General features: G+C 43.1%; 1 protein-coding gene across 2 annotated transcripts; it reads right to left on the bottom strand.

Moving 5' to 3' along the window:
* Positions 1 to 5002: 5002 nt before the first annotated feature.
* Positions 5003 to 16066, bottom strand: LOC133386602 (porwaprin-c-like). 2 transcript variants are annotated; one of them, XM_061630306.1, is made up of 3 exons: positions 15885 to 16066; positions 6165 to 6306; positions 5003 to 5122 (listed from the first exon to the last, which is right to left on the bottom strand). In XM_061630306.1, exons 1-3 carry the CDS (start codon positions 15970 to 15972, stop codon positions 5113 to 5115), a joined length of 240 nt encoding a protein of 79 aa, XP_061486290.1. In that variant the 5' UTR covers positions 15973 to 16066; the 3' UTR covers positions 5003 to 5112. The 2 variants fall into 2 exon arrangements, with proteins under 2 accessions (XP_061486290.1, XP_061486291.1); XM_061630307.1 differs by lacking the exon at positions 15885 to 16066 and adding an exon at positions 10572 to 10907.
* Positions 16067 to 17920: the final 1854 nt, after the last annotated feature.

Genomic DNA, 17920 nt, shown 5'->3' on the forward strand with positions numbered 1-17920 from the left:
ATCTTAGACATCTGTGTGGTACCAGGTTGAGGGAGGCTGGGTTTAAAGAAGGGAAATTGGTCATGTGGGAGACACCAGCCAAGATCATTGCTGGCCTGGTGAACATCAAGGAGGAGCTGAACACCCTACCTTTCTCGGACACAAAACAGGCTTTCCCACAGGGGACCAGGCAACACTTTCTTGCCCCTGGGCACTGGCCATCTCTGATGCACTGGTTTCTAACACTTGCTGTATGACAAATGGCATAACTGTGTGGACAAACCCCAGGATTTGCTTGAAAAAAAGTATATATAAGGAATGTCATGTCTCCCTCAGATGAGTCCTCAGAGGAGGAGAGTGAGCAGGGGATTGGCACAGCAGACCCAGGAGAGGGAACAAGTAGACCCACCCAAGATGCAGCTCTGGACCTCCCATCAGTAGAAGATGTTCAGAATACAGCTGGAGCCCCTCATTCAGGCTCAGGAAGTGAACAGGAGGCTCCTCCGTTCCCTGCAGAGTGAAGATGCCTGCGAGTAGCACAGCAACACAGGTGTTCTGGCAGTTTAAGGCTACATACTCTGACCTTCATCTTCTGCGGTTTAAAAGTTTTTTTTAAAAAAGCATGGCTGATTTTTAATTAATTTAAGAAATTTAACATTGAAGTCTATTATAACGTTGGACATGCTCAGTAAGAACCAACTGTCAGTGTTCTAAAAGCCAGACTCACAGTTGTTTGGCTCGGCTAAGCAGGTGGCCACACCCATGCCAGAACTTTATTTCACTTTAGACTGTCATGGCTTCCCCCAAAGAATCCTGGGAAGTGTCATTTGTGAAGGGTGCCGAGAGTTGCTAGGAGACTCCTATTGTCCTGACAGAGTGCCAGTGGCCAGAGTGGTTTAACAGTCATCCCCTCTTCTGGGAACTGTAGCTCTGTAAGGGGAAAAGGGCATCTTCTAGCAACTCTCAGCAACCCTTCACAAACTACTCTTCCCAGGATTCTTTGGGTTATGCCATGACTGCCTAAAATGAAATAAAGGTCTGGTTTGGATGTGGCCAGTGACAGCTTAGTTTAAATTTGGATGGGGGACTAGGGGCTTATCCACAAGGGAGCATTACTTCGTATTAAAGACACTATTTTTACCACCGTTTTCTATTTGCACCTTCCAAACTAAGGACTTAATGCCAGCTGCAAACACTGTGTTTTCTATTCACACTGAGGGGAAGGATCAATCACGCAGTTTCCTAATGACCATGACCTCTAATTTAACATTTCCACTCCCTCTGGTTACCTGGCAGCTGAGCATGCCAGTAAATTGCATTTAAAAAAACAACCCAGAAGTGCGATTATATGTATTTTCACTGGTACAATACAGCTGAAATACAAATCTTTGAGCAGTGATAAGCTTTTGCAACAAGTTAGAGAGAAAAGAAAAAGAAGAACTTAACAAAAAGCTTGCAGAATGTTGGAGAGCAGTTCTTTGTCTGCCCGTAGAAAATGAAATGAAAGAAGAGAGGAGGAGGGAGAGGGTGTGGAAAGGGGAATGATTGACATGCCCTCCTAAAGGCATTGGAGCAAAGCGTCTGCAAGCACTAGAGATAACGGAGTGAAGACATTTGTTCCTTCCCTTTTCGGATTATCAGAGGATTAGTACAGATTTACAGGGGGGAAATTGTGCGATAGCTTCTGTTTGCCAGTAATGTCATGTGAACCACGCGAATTAAAAGCGGATGTAAGTAGCACCAAACATACACTAAACGATCGTGTAAATGAGCCCTACATGTGCCTGCAGTAGAATAAAAAGGTGGGGGAAACCCTGAAAAACAATGATACTGTTCACAGTGTTTTCCTTTTGGAAAGAAAAGGGGCTTTCTGTTTGCCCAGTGCCCACCCACCCATCTCCTTCCCTCCCCCTCCCTCTCCCCTCCCTGCCCCTCTGCCAAGTCAGTTTCACCTTTTAGACAATAGGTGAAGACACATCTCTTCCAAGTTTTTGGAGGGGGAGTAGCATGATTTGGATGAGTTTGATGAGTTTCCCCCATTGTTCTGTTGCTTTGTGATCTTGCTATTTATGATGTAATTTTAATTTGGTTTATTTATTTATTGCATTTATATACAGCCCCATAGCCGAAGCTCTCTGGGCGGTTTACAAAATAGTTTTTATTAAGTTGGTATTTGTTTTATTTCTGTACACCACCCTATGACCATAAGATGGAAGATGGTATATAAATATTCATAAAAATAAATAAATAAACAAAATTTACAATTAAATGTGAGAGAGGTTTGTTGGGTCTGTAGCAGGTGATGTTATCCTCGCCTGATTGCTATGATCTTCAGGGCAGTATCTGTTGGTGGTCCCCCACAGCTCAGATGCACGGCTCATAAGTACTAGAATCCGTGCATTCAGTGTGGAACTCCCTTCCCATTGATATTAGACAGGCACCCTCTTTGCTGAGCTTCTGACACATGACAAAGACTTTCTTCTTTCAGCAGGCATTTTAAGATAATGTTCTGTTTTATGATGAATTTTAATTGTACTCATCCTTTATATGGGTCCTTGTTATTTATTTTTGTAATTTTATGTGCACCACTTAGAAATGGTAATGATTATTTATTAATGAAAAATAAATAAATAAGCCACTCCATTTCATTTTTTCTTTCTGTATGTGACTACCCCCTCTTCTGTTTTCAGGAAAACACCCCAAGAGCCCTCCAGTCTCCCTTTTTGGGGTTAGTAGGGTTTTCCTCTTGCCTTAGGGCCACACCCCCAGCTGAATACTACCCTAAATTCCTGTCCCATGCACCTTAGAAGGGCCTCTTCCAAGAGAATTTTGTTCCTGGTGTGAAGAGAAGTGTGATCAGACTCTGTCTAACACTGACAAATGGGTTTTCATCAACTTAGGGCCAAGTTGCATGTTCTGCTAAATGCAGAACATGCATCCATGTGTGTGATTTTTCTTTATTAATGACTGGTGGAGAGGCCCCCAATTGTAATTAGGATGACAGCACATGAGGGCTTATTCCTCCCCTCCCCTTCCAAGCCATAATCCAAAGAAAAATCTCCCGATGCAGCTATGAAGTTTAGAACTCCCCCCCCAATTTGCATCAAAACTATTTGCACAACAATAGGTACACACTATGTATTAAGCAAAATATGTAGTTTGGCCCTTAGGGAAATGTAAAACAATTACACTGACCTGAGGATTTATATGGATGCCATTTACATGTATTGCATTTAACCAGTCAGAGGTAGTTCTGCGGTGCTTCTTGATTTTTAACATTTCACAAATTACAAAATGATAAAACTGCTTATTTCTTTATTTTAAAACTACACCACTCATTAAAGGGTGTCCATGGAGCTAGATAGGTTGGTTAGTTGGTGCAGCACCAAGGAGAAATCCTAATGAGCAACTTGCTCTGATAAGGGTTGGAAGTGAATTGAAGCCTTTTGAACCTGTGTCTCCAGTCTACCTCCTCTAAGCCCCACCCCCTTTTGGAGAACTAGAGTCTTTTAAAAGGTCACCCCTCTGACCTGAAGATGGGTACTTCTCATGTGCTCCAAGGCTTCCTGCCTGATGTGCTCCCTGTGCTGTTGGAGTAGCAAGGTAGTGTGGGAAAAGTACTTCAGCTTGGTTCCTCAGGCCTGGGGTAAGGCACCTGTGAAGGTCCTGGCTCTGGTTCTATGGCCCTGTTGCTATGGGAATTGGTTCAGGTGGCTCCCGTCTGTCAGCCTCAGGTTCAGTACACCCCTGATCACAAGCATCAGGCTCAGAGCCAGGGAACAGGACCAGCTCCTCTTCCAGTGACACTATAGCCTCTGACCCTATCACTGCTGGGATCATGACAAAAGTGAACTCCAATCCCCAGCAGAACGTTGAGGTAAGGAATGATGGGTCTGGCTAGGAATAAGAAGATTGCCTTGAATTTGTGGGGAGGGGGGAGAAGGTTAGTAAACCTTTTTATAAAAAATGAATTGGATCTGGGATGTGTGCTGCTTGAGGTCAAGAGTCTTTATTACAACACACAACTGATTTCTAGTTTGAACATGAAATGACAGGTGATGGACCCCTGCAGTTTGTTTTTTGCATTTTTATCCCAACACCTCCTCCAAAGAGTACAAGGCTTCCTGTACTTCAGTCTCACAACAACCCTGTGATCATGTAGGTTAAAAATGTAAATGGTCTGCCTTCAAGTCGATTCTGACTTATGGCAACCCTATGAATAGGGTTTTCATGGTAAGTGGTATTCAGAGGTGGTTTTACCATTGCCTTCCTCTGAGGCTGAGAGGCAGTGACTGGCCCAAGGTCACTCAGTGAGCTTCATGGCTGAACAGGGATTTGAACCAGTTCATACTGACTATTCCACAACAACTCTGAGCAGCTGCACTCTATTTTCAGAAATGTACGTGCTTCAACTGCTTTATGGAGAACTTTAGACACCTGAGCATACAGTGCAGGTATGAGAAAAAGAGAAAAATGGGCCCCACATGTGGAAACAATCTGACACTAGTCCTGAGGGAAGGTCCACAAAGCAAAAAAACCCTAATGTGCTGCGGGGCTCCTCCCACCCTATAACATCACAGGTCTCCTGACTGGAGCATCAGAAGAGTCCCTAATTCACTACTGGCTTATCCTCTCCTTGATAGCGAAGAGATGGAAAACAAGAGCCTGATAGGCATTATCGATAAGCAGATTGTTTGTTCCAGATTCTTGCAGAGTAAAAACGGTCACATCAAATTAACTAAAAACTATCTCAGGTGGCACCTCCAGCAGATACTTTTGTCTTATGTTCACATGTCTGCTGAGCCAAGCTTAAGTTCCATGTATTAACTGATTTAGGTCTATAGATTTCACTGGATCCTCAAGTGCTTAAGTGTGGTTAAACTGCAAACAAGAATGGTGCAGCTGTTTTACCTTCTGATCACAACTCCACTCAGATGTTACAGTCCCGGTAATATCTGAATAATGTGATCTTTTTAAGAAATAGCAAAGAAAGAACATGACTCAGGAATCAAAGCTGGCAACCTTTTGCATAAACAATTGTATTTAGAAATATGCCTGAATCTCTGCACCAAGCTATAGGAGGTGAGTGGATTGTTCTTCAAAGTGTAGTTTGCTCATCGGCACATCAGGAAATCACTTTCCGCTGGTGGGGAAAACAAAAAAGAATTGTCATCAGTGAACAACCTTTGAAAATCCTCCCTCAAATTCTAGATCGAGTTCGCATCCAGGCATTTTAGCACTCAGATTTGGGCTAGGTAAAGATATTCTTTCTTTCTTTATTAGATTTATATCCCGCCCATCCTCCCAGTAGGAGCCCAGGGCGATATGGAAAGGCAATTCCCTTTCACTGGAAACAAGACAAGGCATGCTGGGTTGTTTCCCTCCAAGCAGCTCAAGGTGGCATACATGGTTCTCTGCCTTCCCATTTGATCCTCACAACAACTGTCAGGTCATATGTGTGCAGGAAGCTGTAAAGCTGCTACTACCTGGAGATGTTGGGGACCACTTTGACTGCAAGACCCTCACCCTACTTGCTGGCCTCTCTCCACCTGGTCTGGGACGGCGGGGCCCCTGCTGCCTAACTGCAGCTATAAATACTGCTGCTACCTGAAGATGCCTGAGACCATCTTGACTGTGGCTGTTGTTTAGGGACTTCTGTTTGGGCCAAAATGTAATTCTGCTGGTCTGTTATTTTTGCTGTTACTGAGAATTATTTTTTTTAATTGTTGGATCTTATTATGAATTATAATGGTATTGTTTCAATTTATTGTATATTTCTTAAGATGTTTTCTTTAACTTATTGTTTGACTATTTGAATTTTGTCTTGTAACAGTGAATTATGTAACTTTTTTCATGTTTTGAGCCGCCTTGAGCATAGATTATTATGGAAAGACCGCATACAAATGAACACTGATGATGATGATGTTAGACTGATGTAGATTGAAAGTTTTTAAAATTCTTTCATGAATGCCTTATCACTGTATATTCTTGACAAACTGCTGTGAACGTATTATCTGTATAGTGTGTGTATAAACCCAGCCAAGTTCTATAGTTCTACCCTCTACCAATGTGAGGACATTCCTGTGCCAAGCTCCAGTTAGAAATTGTATCTTCTTGAATAACCTCTAGATCAGCCTTTTCCAACGCTTGGCTCTCCATATTTTGCCAGATTACAATTCCTTTACCTTTTTACAGGATCCACACAACGCAGAGCACAAAAGTATTGACAACATTTCTTTGATATGGGGCAGTCAATGTCTCTTTCACACTCATTTGGCTCAGGCCCTTTGCATCTAACAGGGTCATAAGGACAGTTTCCAGGTCGCACTGTAACAGAGAATAACGACAAGATACAGAAACAGAAGTGTGATAGTTAATATATTAATTGTTGCCATCCACTTACAATGCCACACAGGCAAGAAAGATGGATCCCTGCTTGGGAAATGTTACCATCTAAGTTTGAACAATGGGGGAGGCAATGAAAGGACGGGGCTTCAGAGACAGGTAAGATTAACAATAGGTGAATGGGAGGAAGTATACTCATTACTGCTAGGGATGGGGGAGAAATTTGATTTGTTTCACATTTAAAGCAGAATCTATCAAATTTGCACTTTCTGAAACAGTAGGAGAACCAAAACACAACCATCCTTCAAAATTGGAACTTATCCAAATTTTGCAGTGCAATTCTCCAACCAAAAATACACAGAGGGAAATGTGCATAAAAATTAACATACTAGTGAAAATAACATAACACATTACATTAGGAGAAATGGCTTGCAACAGTAGTCAAAGCTGCATACAAAAATGTGTTTAGTAGGATAAATTCACGCTAACATGCTGAAGAATGTTAATGAGGATTTTTAAAAAATTGCAGATTGCTGCAGAAATACGGAGAACTGGATTTAAGTCTGGAAAAATGAGAAACGGAGAGAACCAAAACAGCTCAACTAAAACATGTAGCCCACATTAGGAACGATGCCATCAAGTCCAAGAGGTTAAGAAGCAGAGTCAAGGAAGTGATAAAAGGCAAGATTTGGCTTCCTTTGGAAAATGGAACTCTTGTCCAAACAATGATAACAAAAAGAAAGTCTGTCCCAAGAGATGCCAGCAGATAAAAAGGGGCATGACAAAAGGAGCATATTGGTAAAAATATTAACAGAAAATCTTGGGGTGGAGAGACGCTTACCGTTCTGCCAGTTCTGGTGCGTCTCCACCTCTCTTTCTGAAAATGGGGGCACACAATGCTACTGAAACCCCACCTCTTTTTACTGTAAAACCTGGTGGGAACAGCTTGAGTGTGGTTTTTTAAAAAAATTCACTTCAAAGAGAGTTTGCAACTGATCGGCAGATCAACCCATTCCCCCTCCATATCTGGCTAATGGAAATGCTTTGGGGTAGGGCACTAGTGTGTTTGCAGCCTCTATTGAGCCTCCAGCTGGCACTTGCCAGCCAGGGTGGAAGGCGGGGTTTTTTTGGAACTGGTGCATAGGAAGCTGCTTTATGCTGAGTCAGACCATTGGTCCACTTTGCTCAGTATTGTCTTCACTGACTGGCAGCTGCTCTCCAGAGTTCCAGGCAGGCATCTCTCCTATCCTATTTTTTAAAAAGAGTTTTTTCAATGTTTTTAACGCTCTTTTGTCTTAATGTATTTTAGGCTTTGTTTTTATGATGTTTTAAAGTGTTTTTAGTGCCTTGTTTGCCGTCCTGGGCTCCTGCTGGGAGGAAGGGCGGGATACAAATTAATTAAATAATTAATTAATTGATAATAATAACAATAATAACAACAATAACAATAATAATACTTATCTGGAGATGTTGGGGATTAAATCTGGGACCTTTGCCATGCAAGCAGATGGTCTACCACTGAGCTATGATGCTTCCCCTTCTGCAGCAGAAGTATCAGCAGTCTGGTATCCCATGGATCCAAAGCCTCCAGCAAGGGCCCTGCATTGCTTATAACTGTTGAGAGGACCACTGGGCAGAGCTTACTACCAAGGCTCAGCTTCAGCATCCACTGTTTCACAGCCCCACTATGAGCAGCATTGGTCTCTGCCAGCAGAGGTCAGCAAAGAGGTAACTATACCAACAACATGGGTAAGGAAGGAAGGATTGCAGCCTCAGACCAACAATTAAAACTTCTTCAATATACCAGAAGCAGACAGCTAGTCAGGAAGACGTTTGGATCATTAGATGGCTATATGCTATATGGTTAGGTATGCTATAAAAGGGTAAGAGAAATGAAGCAATTTCTGTGCATCTGTCTTCCCTGCAGAAGAGGTAGGGCAGAAACCCGTGCCTCAGCTGACATTTTCAGGAAAGGAGTCTGAAGAACTGAGGCAAAGAGTGGTGACAAGGGATGAATCAACAAATTATAAATGTACAAATCACTGCATCCAGATGACTCCCACCTGAGAGTTCTCAACAAACTCAGATATGAAGCTGCTGAAATGTTAAACAAAAATATGTAGTTTGTCTCTAAGCCTGACCTCTGTACTAAAAGACTGGAAAGTGGCAAACGCAACACCTGTTTTAAAAGGGGATTCATGGGGGATCAAGGATATTACAGACTAGTCAGCTTAACATCTGGTCCTGGTAAACTGCTGGGAGGTATTATTTAAGATAAAGGTATCAAGCATATGGAAAAACAAAACTTACTGAAGAAGAATCTATCTGACTTCTGTGAAATTAAGTCACGCTTCAGTAATGTTTTAGAGTCCTTGGAGAGTGTCAACAAATGTGGGGATAGGGATAATCTGGTAGACTTGGGGTTACTAAGAAACTCGGATCAACTAGAACTTTTCACACAGGCTTTGCTCTGAGCAGTGAGTGTGGTGCCATTGCAAAGAATCAGAGGAAGTTCTAGCTGAAGATGTCAAAATAGTAAAGAAAAAAGGAATTTTTGGAATGGATAATAAACTTGTAACGTATGTTGTCATGTGAACAATATTTCAGATTTTCAGGTTGTGCTCATCCCTATCTTGCTACTTACTTTCTGTATTCACCTGAATTATCCTGCTCAGCTGCAGGTGTCAGGTCGATCCATAGGATGAGGACTCCCAAAAGGAGCAAAAAAATAAAAATATGAGTGCCTTTAAGAGGCTAGTTTCTAGGGGTTTGTATGGAGGTAGACTTGCCAGAGGAATAAAGTAGCCCTAGATTCTCTGCCAGCATTGTAGTTTATCTCTGGCCGTCTAGTAAATGAAGGGCAACTGTGACTAAAGAACTCAGTGAAACAGAGCACTGGATTTATATATCCACATCTACCATAAGCAAAAAAAAAAGGTGTCTTAATCTGCCAAGTACCTTTTACTGGATCCAGACAGCGCTTTGCACAACAAAATTCACAGCACTTCTGCCTTCCTTTGCAAGAAAAATCATTTCTGCACTTATTTGGTAGAGGACCGATGCAGTAACAATGATATATCGGGCAGATTCCAGCTTTGCCTGCAATAAGAATGTCTTGTCCCAATTAGCCACGTGCCTAGTATTCTCCAAAGTCAGGAACAAGCCCCATGAGAAGGTCTTTAGCGGTAGAGAACATGTTTTATATGCCAAATGTTCTATGTTCAGTGCCCAGTATGATGTCCCTGGGCAAGATGGCACATTGCCATGGCTTTGGGCCATCTCATGATATTTGTTGTGGTGTGGTGGTGTGGCTTTTTTGTGGTGAAGGAGCAGTGCAGTCCCATCTGCACATTAGTCTGGGGGCGTGGATCAGGTAAGTGCACATTGGCATTTTGGAAAGAACCTTTCCATTTCACACACAGACCGTGATCCATACACGGATTGGAATGTTGATCTACAGATCAAGCCACATAATCAACGGACTGAACTGTGCATGAGTCCATGCTGTACTTATGAGGTGGCCTGATCCTGCCTCTTTCTTGATTTAATTTTTTAAAAAATGTTAGAAGCTACTTAGAGCAGCACCATGGCTTTTCCGCAAAAGAATGGCTTTTAAATTGTGCAGTGCCTTCCTGGGAAATTGTATTGAGGGTGTGAGGATGGCTGTACCCATAGGTACTAGGGGGAGATGAAACTTCCATGAGATGAAACTATAGAGATCTGCCCCCAATATTCTTTCAGAAACTATTCTGGGTGCAAAGGCTGGATTCTGAATTGAGATTGCCACCATGTGCCCTTGAATAAACCTAGAGTGTAGGGGTGGAGGAAAAAGTCCATTTGGTTCTCCTTTAAAGCTGAACCTAATCAAATTTATACTTTCTGAAACAATACGAGAACTGAAACACAGCCATCCTTCACAATTTGCACTTATCCGAGTTTTGTGATGCAGTTCTTCAACCAAACAATGTTTACAAAAATGCATATATTAGGGGAAAGTGTGCATAAAAATGAATATATTAGTGAAAATAACACACAGCAATGCATTATGTTAGGAGACAGTACACATTAGTCAAAACTGCATAAAATGTGTCTGTCAGGAGAAACCTGCACTAAAATGCTGAACATTTTTCATCAGCATTTTTTAAAAAGAAAATTTGCAAATTTATTCAGATCTGCACAAATGGAGAGAACCGATATTGATAGATCCTTCCATCCCTACTAGAGTGGGGAGTCATGTTTGTCCTCACCTGACTTCTCTTCCAAAACTGCAGGGGGCAGCTCTGCCCAAAGGATTAGGATGCCCAGAAGAAGCAAGCTGCTGAGAGTCTTCATGGCAGCCTTAGAAGATGGATTGGGGGCTTTATGGGAAGCAAGTCTTTTAATACCTTTGTTGTGGAGAAATCAGATGGGGCAAAGAGTACCTGGATGTAACCCTAGTCCCAGCCACAACTGCCAATTTGTTTAATCACAGGTTGATTTGGCAAGGAAAAAGCAACTGTCAAGTTTGTGAAAGGTGTTCTCAGCAACCACAAAGCAGAAAGAGGAAAGGTGATTACTTAACACCAGCCTCTGCCAACAGACATTTATTCTCCTTCACTACAAGCACATTCCTTTTATGAACCTGGTTATAAGTTCCAGGCTGTTTTCTAAGAACTGGGAATGTTTCCAAAGCAATGGATGCCACCCACTACCTTTCGTCATTCTTCACCAGCATTACTTGGAGCTAGGGATTGGTGAATCTGTCCATTTTGGTTTCTCTCTTTTTCATTTTTCTAATTATTATTATTCTTTATTAAATTTATTAGTTGCCCATCTGGCTGGCTGTCCAGCCACTCTGGGCGACGTACAAAATAAAACATACAATACATTAAAACATTAAAAATCTCAACAACAATAATAAAACCTAACCCACCCCAAAAGCCTGCCTGAAGAGCCAGGTCTTCAAGGCCCGGCGGAAGCTCATCATAGAGGGGGCATGGCGGAGATCATTTGGGAGGGAATTCCACAAAGTGGGGGCCACAGTTGGAAAAGTCCTCTCCCTAGATCTCACCAGTCTAGCTGTTTTAACTGGTGGGATAGAGAGAAGGCCTTTTGAGGCTGATCTTGTTGAGTGGGATCCTTCACTTGTTGGAGGCGCTCCTTCAGATTGACTGGGCCGAAACCATATAGGGTTTTAAAGGTCAGAACCAACACCTTGAATTGGGCCAGGAAAACAACGGGTAACCAGTGCAACTCCTTCAGCACTGGAGTGATGTGATCTTGCCGGCGGCTGCCTTTAATCAGGCGAGCCGCCGCATTCTGTACCAGTTGCAGCTTCTAGACCGTTTTCAAGGGTAACCCCATGTAGAGCGCATTACAGTAGTCTAGGCGAGAGGAGACCAGGGCATGTACCACAGATGGGAGCAGATGGTTGGGAAGGTAGGGGCGCAGCCTCCATATCAGATATAGTTGATACAGCACCGCCTGGCTCACAGCCGAGACCTGAGCCTCCATAGACAGCTGGGAGTCTAGAATGACCCCCAGGCTGCGGACCTGGTCTTTCAGGGGCAATTGTACCCCATTGAGCACCAGGTCAACATCCCCCAACCTTCCCTTGTCTTCCACAAACAGTACCTCCATATTTCCACATTAGTTTATGATTTTTTTAAAAAAAGTCCTCATGTAAATTCAACCGCAAATGTCTCCTAATATACACATCTTCATATGCAATTTTGCCTATTATATACATTTCTGCAAAGTAAATTTCTATAATATAATGCATTTTTAATATTATTTTCACAAATGTATGTACTATTATGCATTTTTCTACATATTACTTGGCTGGAGAACTGCACTGGAAAATAGGGAGAAGTGTGGATTTTGAAGAATTGCTGTGTTTTGGTTGGTGTATTGTTTTGGTATAGAACAGTGGGGAGGAGAACCTGGCTGGGAATCCAGAATCTGAGAGTTCAAATTCCTGCTCATGTCGCCTGGGTGTCAAGGGCCAGCTAAAGATCACCCCACAGTGAGTGGCTCAGGGGTTACGTGCCCTGCCACCTGTGCAGCCGTGGGCAAGCTGCATAGTCTCAAGGAGCCCAGTTGCCCCTCAGCTGGCAGTTGCAGACAAGGAAGGGGCTGGTTTGTGCAGCTGTGGCAAGCTGAGCAGGCCCTAGCCAGCTGGGGAGGACTAGCCCCAGAGGGAGGCAATGGTAAACCCCCTCTGAATACCGCTTACCATGAAAACCCTACTCATAGGGTAGCCATAAGTCGGGATCAACTTGAAGGCAGTCCATTTCCAATTTTTTCATTGTTTTGGAAAGTGCAAAGTCGATAAGTTCACTTTTAAATGCAAACTGAATGAAGTTTTTCCCCCCATTCCTACGTGGGGCTCATTCACACTAGCCAGTGGCTTTGTCCTGCTTCCAGTTGCACAGGGGCAGTCCCAGGACCACAGTCTTGCAGCAGTCCAAAATGCAGAAGTGGGGCCGCACAAGAAACAATGCAAGGTCCAAACACTAGTGGAGGGGAGGTGACTAGCTAGGTGTCAGGAAGCCACACATCCAGAAACTGGTGCAAAGATGTTCCTGCACTCCAGAGCCCCACCCAGATCATAGCAGCAAGCCATCTGTGTTGCTTGCAGATTTGGTCTACTCATGAGGAGTAGCTTACGAGTATTTCTCAGGTAGGTACTTGAATGTCTGCAGGCCAACTGGGCCTGCACCCTTAGGTACCTGCACTCCCCAGCTCTCAGTGGCACCTTGGCGTCTGCCTCTGATTCTGAGAAGGGACTACCTCCCCCAGGTCTACCCCATGGCCCCTCGACACAGGCTGCTCCTCTGTGTGCTTCACTCTGGCAATTCCAGGTCATCCTCCAAAGAAGATTCCTCCAGCGGGGGCATGATAGGTAGGGTCATCTAGGCTTGTTATTTCCTCATTACTGGCTCAAAAGCTCATGTGAAACAGGAGTGATTTGATGCAATGCAAAGAACAAACCCAGAATGAGTTCTGCATGTGCCTAGCAGCAGGCTCTGCATGACATGAAATCCTCCTCCACTTCCAGGGCTAGATATGAGTGACTGGGCTGCCTACCACACGTCAGTGTTATACTGAAGTGCCTTAAGGCATTTATTAGCTATGCTGCCTGAATGGAGACCCTTTTGAAACCGGAGTTATCTGCATGACATTGCAGGCTGTTTGCAAAATTCATTTGGGAGAGATACTCCAAGGAAGAGCTCACATATCCCAGTACATGCATATACACATGTGCACATATATGCACATTGGGGGTGGAGACACTCATTGGGATGAGGTCAATAGGTGGTCTCAGTGTCCCCTCTGCGCATTGAGTCTACGTGGGGCAGGGAACCTTCCTGAGAATTCCTGAATCAGACAATTGGTCCATCTAGCCCAGTGTTGTTAACACTGACAGGCAGCAGCTCTCTAGGGTTTGAGGCCAGGCTCTCTCCCAGCTCTACCTGGAGTTGCCAAGGGATTGAACCTGGGGCTTTTTTTTTTTGACAACACATGTACTCTACTACTGAACTACAGCTCTTCCATGTGTGTGTGTGTGTGTTAGTTGAACATACATTATGTAGTTGTGTTATTCATACACATCAGATCACAACAGATCACACTCAAGCAGCTCTCAAACTGATGGCCAGCTTGTAAAGGTGGCCTCTGTCATATTCGAGCTAGTTTTCATATCATTGACTTGCTGCAAAGAATCCATGAGATGCTTAAATAAAGTTGCTTTCTGCCACAGCCCTTCCAACAGAGGCCCTCTCTCTCAGTGCTGGAAGAATTAAGATTCAGCATTATTTCAGATTAGGGTTGCCAGGTTCAATCCCTGATCCTGATCCTGTATCTTTAGGAAAAGAGAAAGTCAGCCAAGTGCAGGTGTTCTGGCAATCCTGTAGTAGGAAAAACCACAAGGTGGAATTCTCCCTTCCCCCTCCACAACTTTTAAAGATATAGAAGACCTCTTGTTTGCCAGGCCCAGCCTCCAAGAGATCTTCTGTATCTGCAGGGGAAAGGGAGAATTCCACCTTGCTGTTTTTCCCATTACAAGGTTTCCAGAACACCTACACTTGGCTGAGTTTCTTTTCTCCTAAAGATACAGGATCAGTCTCAGGGACTGAACCTGGAAACCCTATTTCAGATCGGTTTTAAATATTGCCATGTATATGGAGCAAGAAATGCCAGATGTCCAAGCTGGATTTAGAAAGGGAAACATACATTGAATAATGGACTGGACCAAGGAATTTCAGAAGAAAATCACCTTGTGCTTTATAGATTACAGCAAAGCCTTTGATTGTGTAGATCATGAAAAACTATGGAATGCTTTAAAAGAAATGGGGGTGCCACAGCATCTGATTGTTCTGATGCTCAACCTATACTCTGGACAAGAGGCTACTGTAAGGACAGAATATGGAGAAACTGATTGGTTCCCCATCGGAAAGGGTGTGAGATGGGTGTATTTTATCACCCTATTTGTTTAATCTATACACAGAACATATCATATGGAAAGTGGGATTGGACCAAGATGAAGGAGGTGTGAAAATTGGAGGGAGAAACATCAATAATTTAAGATATGCAGATGATACCACACTACTAGCAGAAACCAGTAATGATTTGAAATGCATGCTATTGAAAGTTAAAGAGGAAAGGACAAAAGCAGGACTACAGCTGAATGTCAAGAAGACTAAAGTAATGACAACAGAAGATTTATGTAATTTTAAAGTTGAGAACGAGGACATTGAACTTGTCAAGGACTATCAATATCTTGACACAGTCATTAACCCAAATGGAGACAATAGTCAAGAAATCAGAAGAAGGCTAGGACTGGGGAGGGCAGCTATGAGAGAACTAGAAAAGGTCCTCAAATGCAAAGATGTATCAGCGAACACTAAAGACAGGATCATTCAGACCATGGTATTCCCGATCTCTATATATGTATGTGAAAGTTGGACAGTGAAAAAAGCAGATAAGAAAAAAATCAACTCATTTGAAATGTGGTGTTGGAAGAGAGCTTTGCGCATACCATGGACTGCAAAAAAGACAAATGATTGGATGTTAGAACAAATTGAACCAGAACTATCATTAGAAGCTAAAATGATGAGACTGAGGTTATCATACTTTGGACTCAGAATGAGAAACATGATTCACTAGAAAAGACAATAATGCTAGGAAAAACCGAAGGGAGTAGAAAAAGAGGAAGACCAACAAAGAGATGGATTGATTCCATAAAGGAAGCCATAGACCTGAACTTACAAGATCTGAACAGGATGGTTTTTATGCTCTTGGAGGTCACTGATTCATTGGGTTGCCATAAGTCGTAATCGACTTGAAGGCACATAACAACAACAACATTTGAAATTGGGTCTGTTGACATTTTTAATTGTTTTGCAATAATTGAATGTAAATTGAGATTAATAGTACCATCATATTTTTTGTAAACTTCTCTGAGGTTTCATTCCAATCCAGAGATATGTCAATTTTGTTAAATAATAACTATAAAAAGCCATCTCCCAACAGAAATCCACTCATAGACAATAGTGCAGATCATTACTATCTAAACTCACCAATCTGTGGATCGGTTGAAGTTGCTCTTCCCTGCTCTGCCCAAAGGACTAAGAGCCCCCCAAGGAGGAAGATCATCAGTGTCTTCATGTCAGTGAAGATAGCCAAGACTGAGCTGTGCTGTGTTTTAAGCTCTCACAAATATGTTGTTGGATCACCAGAAGGGAGGACACATTGTTCTTACCTTGAAGATCAAGAACAAGATAGTGCTAGCTTGCTCCAGTCCACAAACTTCATTTTCCAACTAGACTTATTCATTCAGTGGCTTTTGAACCCCTTGACCTATGGCAGCTATACAATGACGACAACAAAGTGGCCATTTCTGCCTTAATTAATGTTGCAAATGATCTTTCTGACTGGTCTTCTGCCACACTGGAAAACCCAGGGGTCAGGAGATCAACATTCCTCTCTCAAGATACAAACCTGAGTAGCTTCTCTAATTTATTCCATTGAGCACAGTATCCTGTTATATCGCCTAGAGGGATTGGGAATAGGAGGTACCGTGTTACAGTGGTTCCGTTCCTTTCTCTCTGACAGATACCAACAGGTGGCATTGGGGGAGGAGGTTTCAGACCCTTGGCCACTCAATTGTGGTGTGCCACAGGGCTCTATCCTCTCTCCCATGCTATTCAACATCTATATGAAGCTGCTGGGGGCTATCATCAGGAGATTTGGGCTGCAGTGTCACCAATATGCGGATGACACTCAGCTCTATCTCTCGTTTAAATCTTCACCAGAGTTGGCTGTGGAGACCGTGTCCAAGTGCCTGGAGTCCGTGAGTGGATGGATGGGAAGGAATAGGCTGAAACTGAACCCCGACAAGACCGAGGTACTACTCGTGGGGGACAAGGGAAGGCTGGGATTTGTTGACCTGAAGTTCAATGGGGTGAGTCTACCCCTGAAGGACCAGGTCCGCAGCCTCGGGGTTGTACTTGATTCCAAGCTGTCCATGGAGGCTCAGATTTCGGCTGTGAGCCGGGCAGCTTGGTATCAACTACACCTTATACGTAGGCTGCAACCCTACCTTCCTGTTCATCAGCTCCCACTGGTGGTACATGCCCTGGTTACCTCTCGATTAGATTACTGTAATGCGCTCTACGTGGGGTTACCCTTGAAAACAGTCCGGAAATTACAACTTATACAACATGCGGCGGCTCGGCTACTTACAAACAGTCGTCACTGGGACCACATCACGCCAGTGCTGTTCAATCTACACTGGCTTCCAGTTGTTTTCCGGGCCCAATTCAAGGTGTTGGTACTAACCTATAAATCCCTATACGGTCTCGGCCCAGTTTATCTAAAGGAGCGCCTACAACGCCACCAATTATGCCGCCTGACAAGATCGGCCACTCAAGGCCTTCTCTCAATCCCGCCAACCAAAGCAGCTAGATTGGCGGGAACTAGAGAGAGGGCCTTCTCAGTGGCGGCCCCCACCCTCTGGAACTCCCTCCCACAAGATCTTCGGCACGTCTCTTCCCTGAATATGTTCCGCAAGGCCTTAAAGACCTGGCTTTTCCAACAGGCTTTTTGGACTTCTGGGGAGGTTTAATGTCCTTATGATTTAAATACTGCCTACCATATGTTGTTTGTTAGCATAATTTATACTGTTACACTGTATTTTTGTATTCTATTTTATTGTAATTTATTGTATGTACGTCGCCTAGAGTGGCCACTGGCCAGATAGGCGACACATAAATTAAATTTTATTATTATTTATTATTTATTATGAGCAATTCAGTCATGCAAACATAAATAGTTTATGTAATATATTCCATTGAGCAATTCAGTCATCATGAGTGTTAACAGAATTTTTCAGAGCTTGGAAAAGTTACTTTTTTGAACTACAACTCCCATCAGCCGAATCCAGTGGCCATGCTGCTGGGGCTGATGGGAGTTGTAGTTTTAAAAAGTAACTTTTCCAAGCTCTGCATTTGGTAATGAGACACTTGGAAGAAGAATGGAAGCTTCAGATGTCCAATACCTGGGATTTCACAGATTTGGAAGGAAACACAATAAAATCTGATTTTCTAGTCATTCT

Source organism: Rhineura floridana, chromosome 6 (genome assembly GCF_030035675.1).
Source record: "Rhineura floridana isolate rRhiFlo1 chromosome 6, rRhiFlo1.hap2, whole genome shotgun sequence".
Classification (NCBI taxonomy): domain Eukaryota; kingdom Metazoa; phylum Chordata; class Lepidosauria; order Squamata; family Rhineuridae; genus Rhineura; species Rhineura floridana.

Excerpts from the sequence above, each read along its gene's own strand:
- LOC133386602 (XM_061630306.1), bottom strand. The coding sequence starts at position 15,972 with ATGAAGACACTGATGATCTTCCTCCTTGGGGGGCTCTTAGTCCTTTGG. Across the intron at positions 6,307-15,884 it reads TTCAACCGATCCACAGATTG|TGCGACCTGGAAACTGTCCT; the intron begins GTGAGTTTAGAT and ends TCTCTGTTACAG.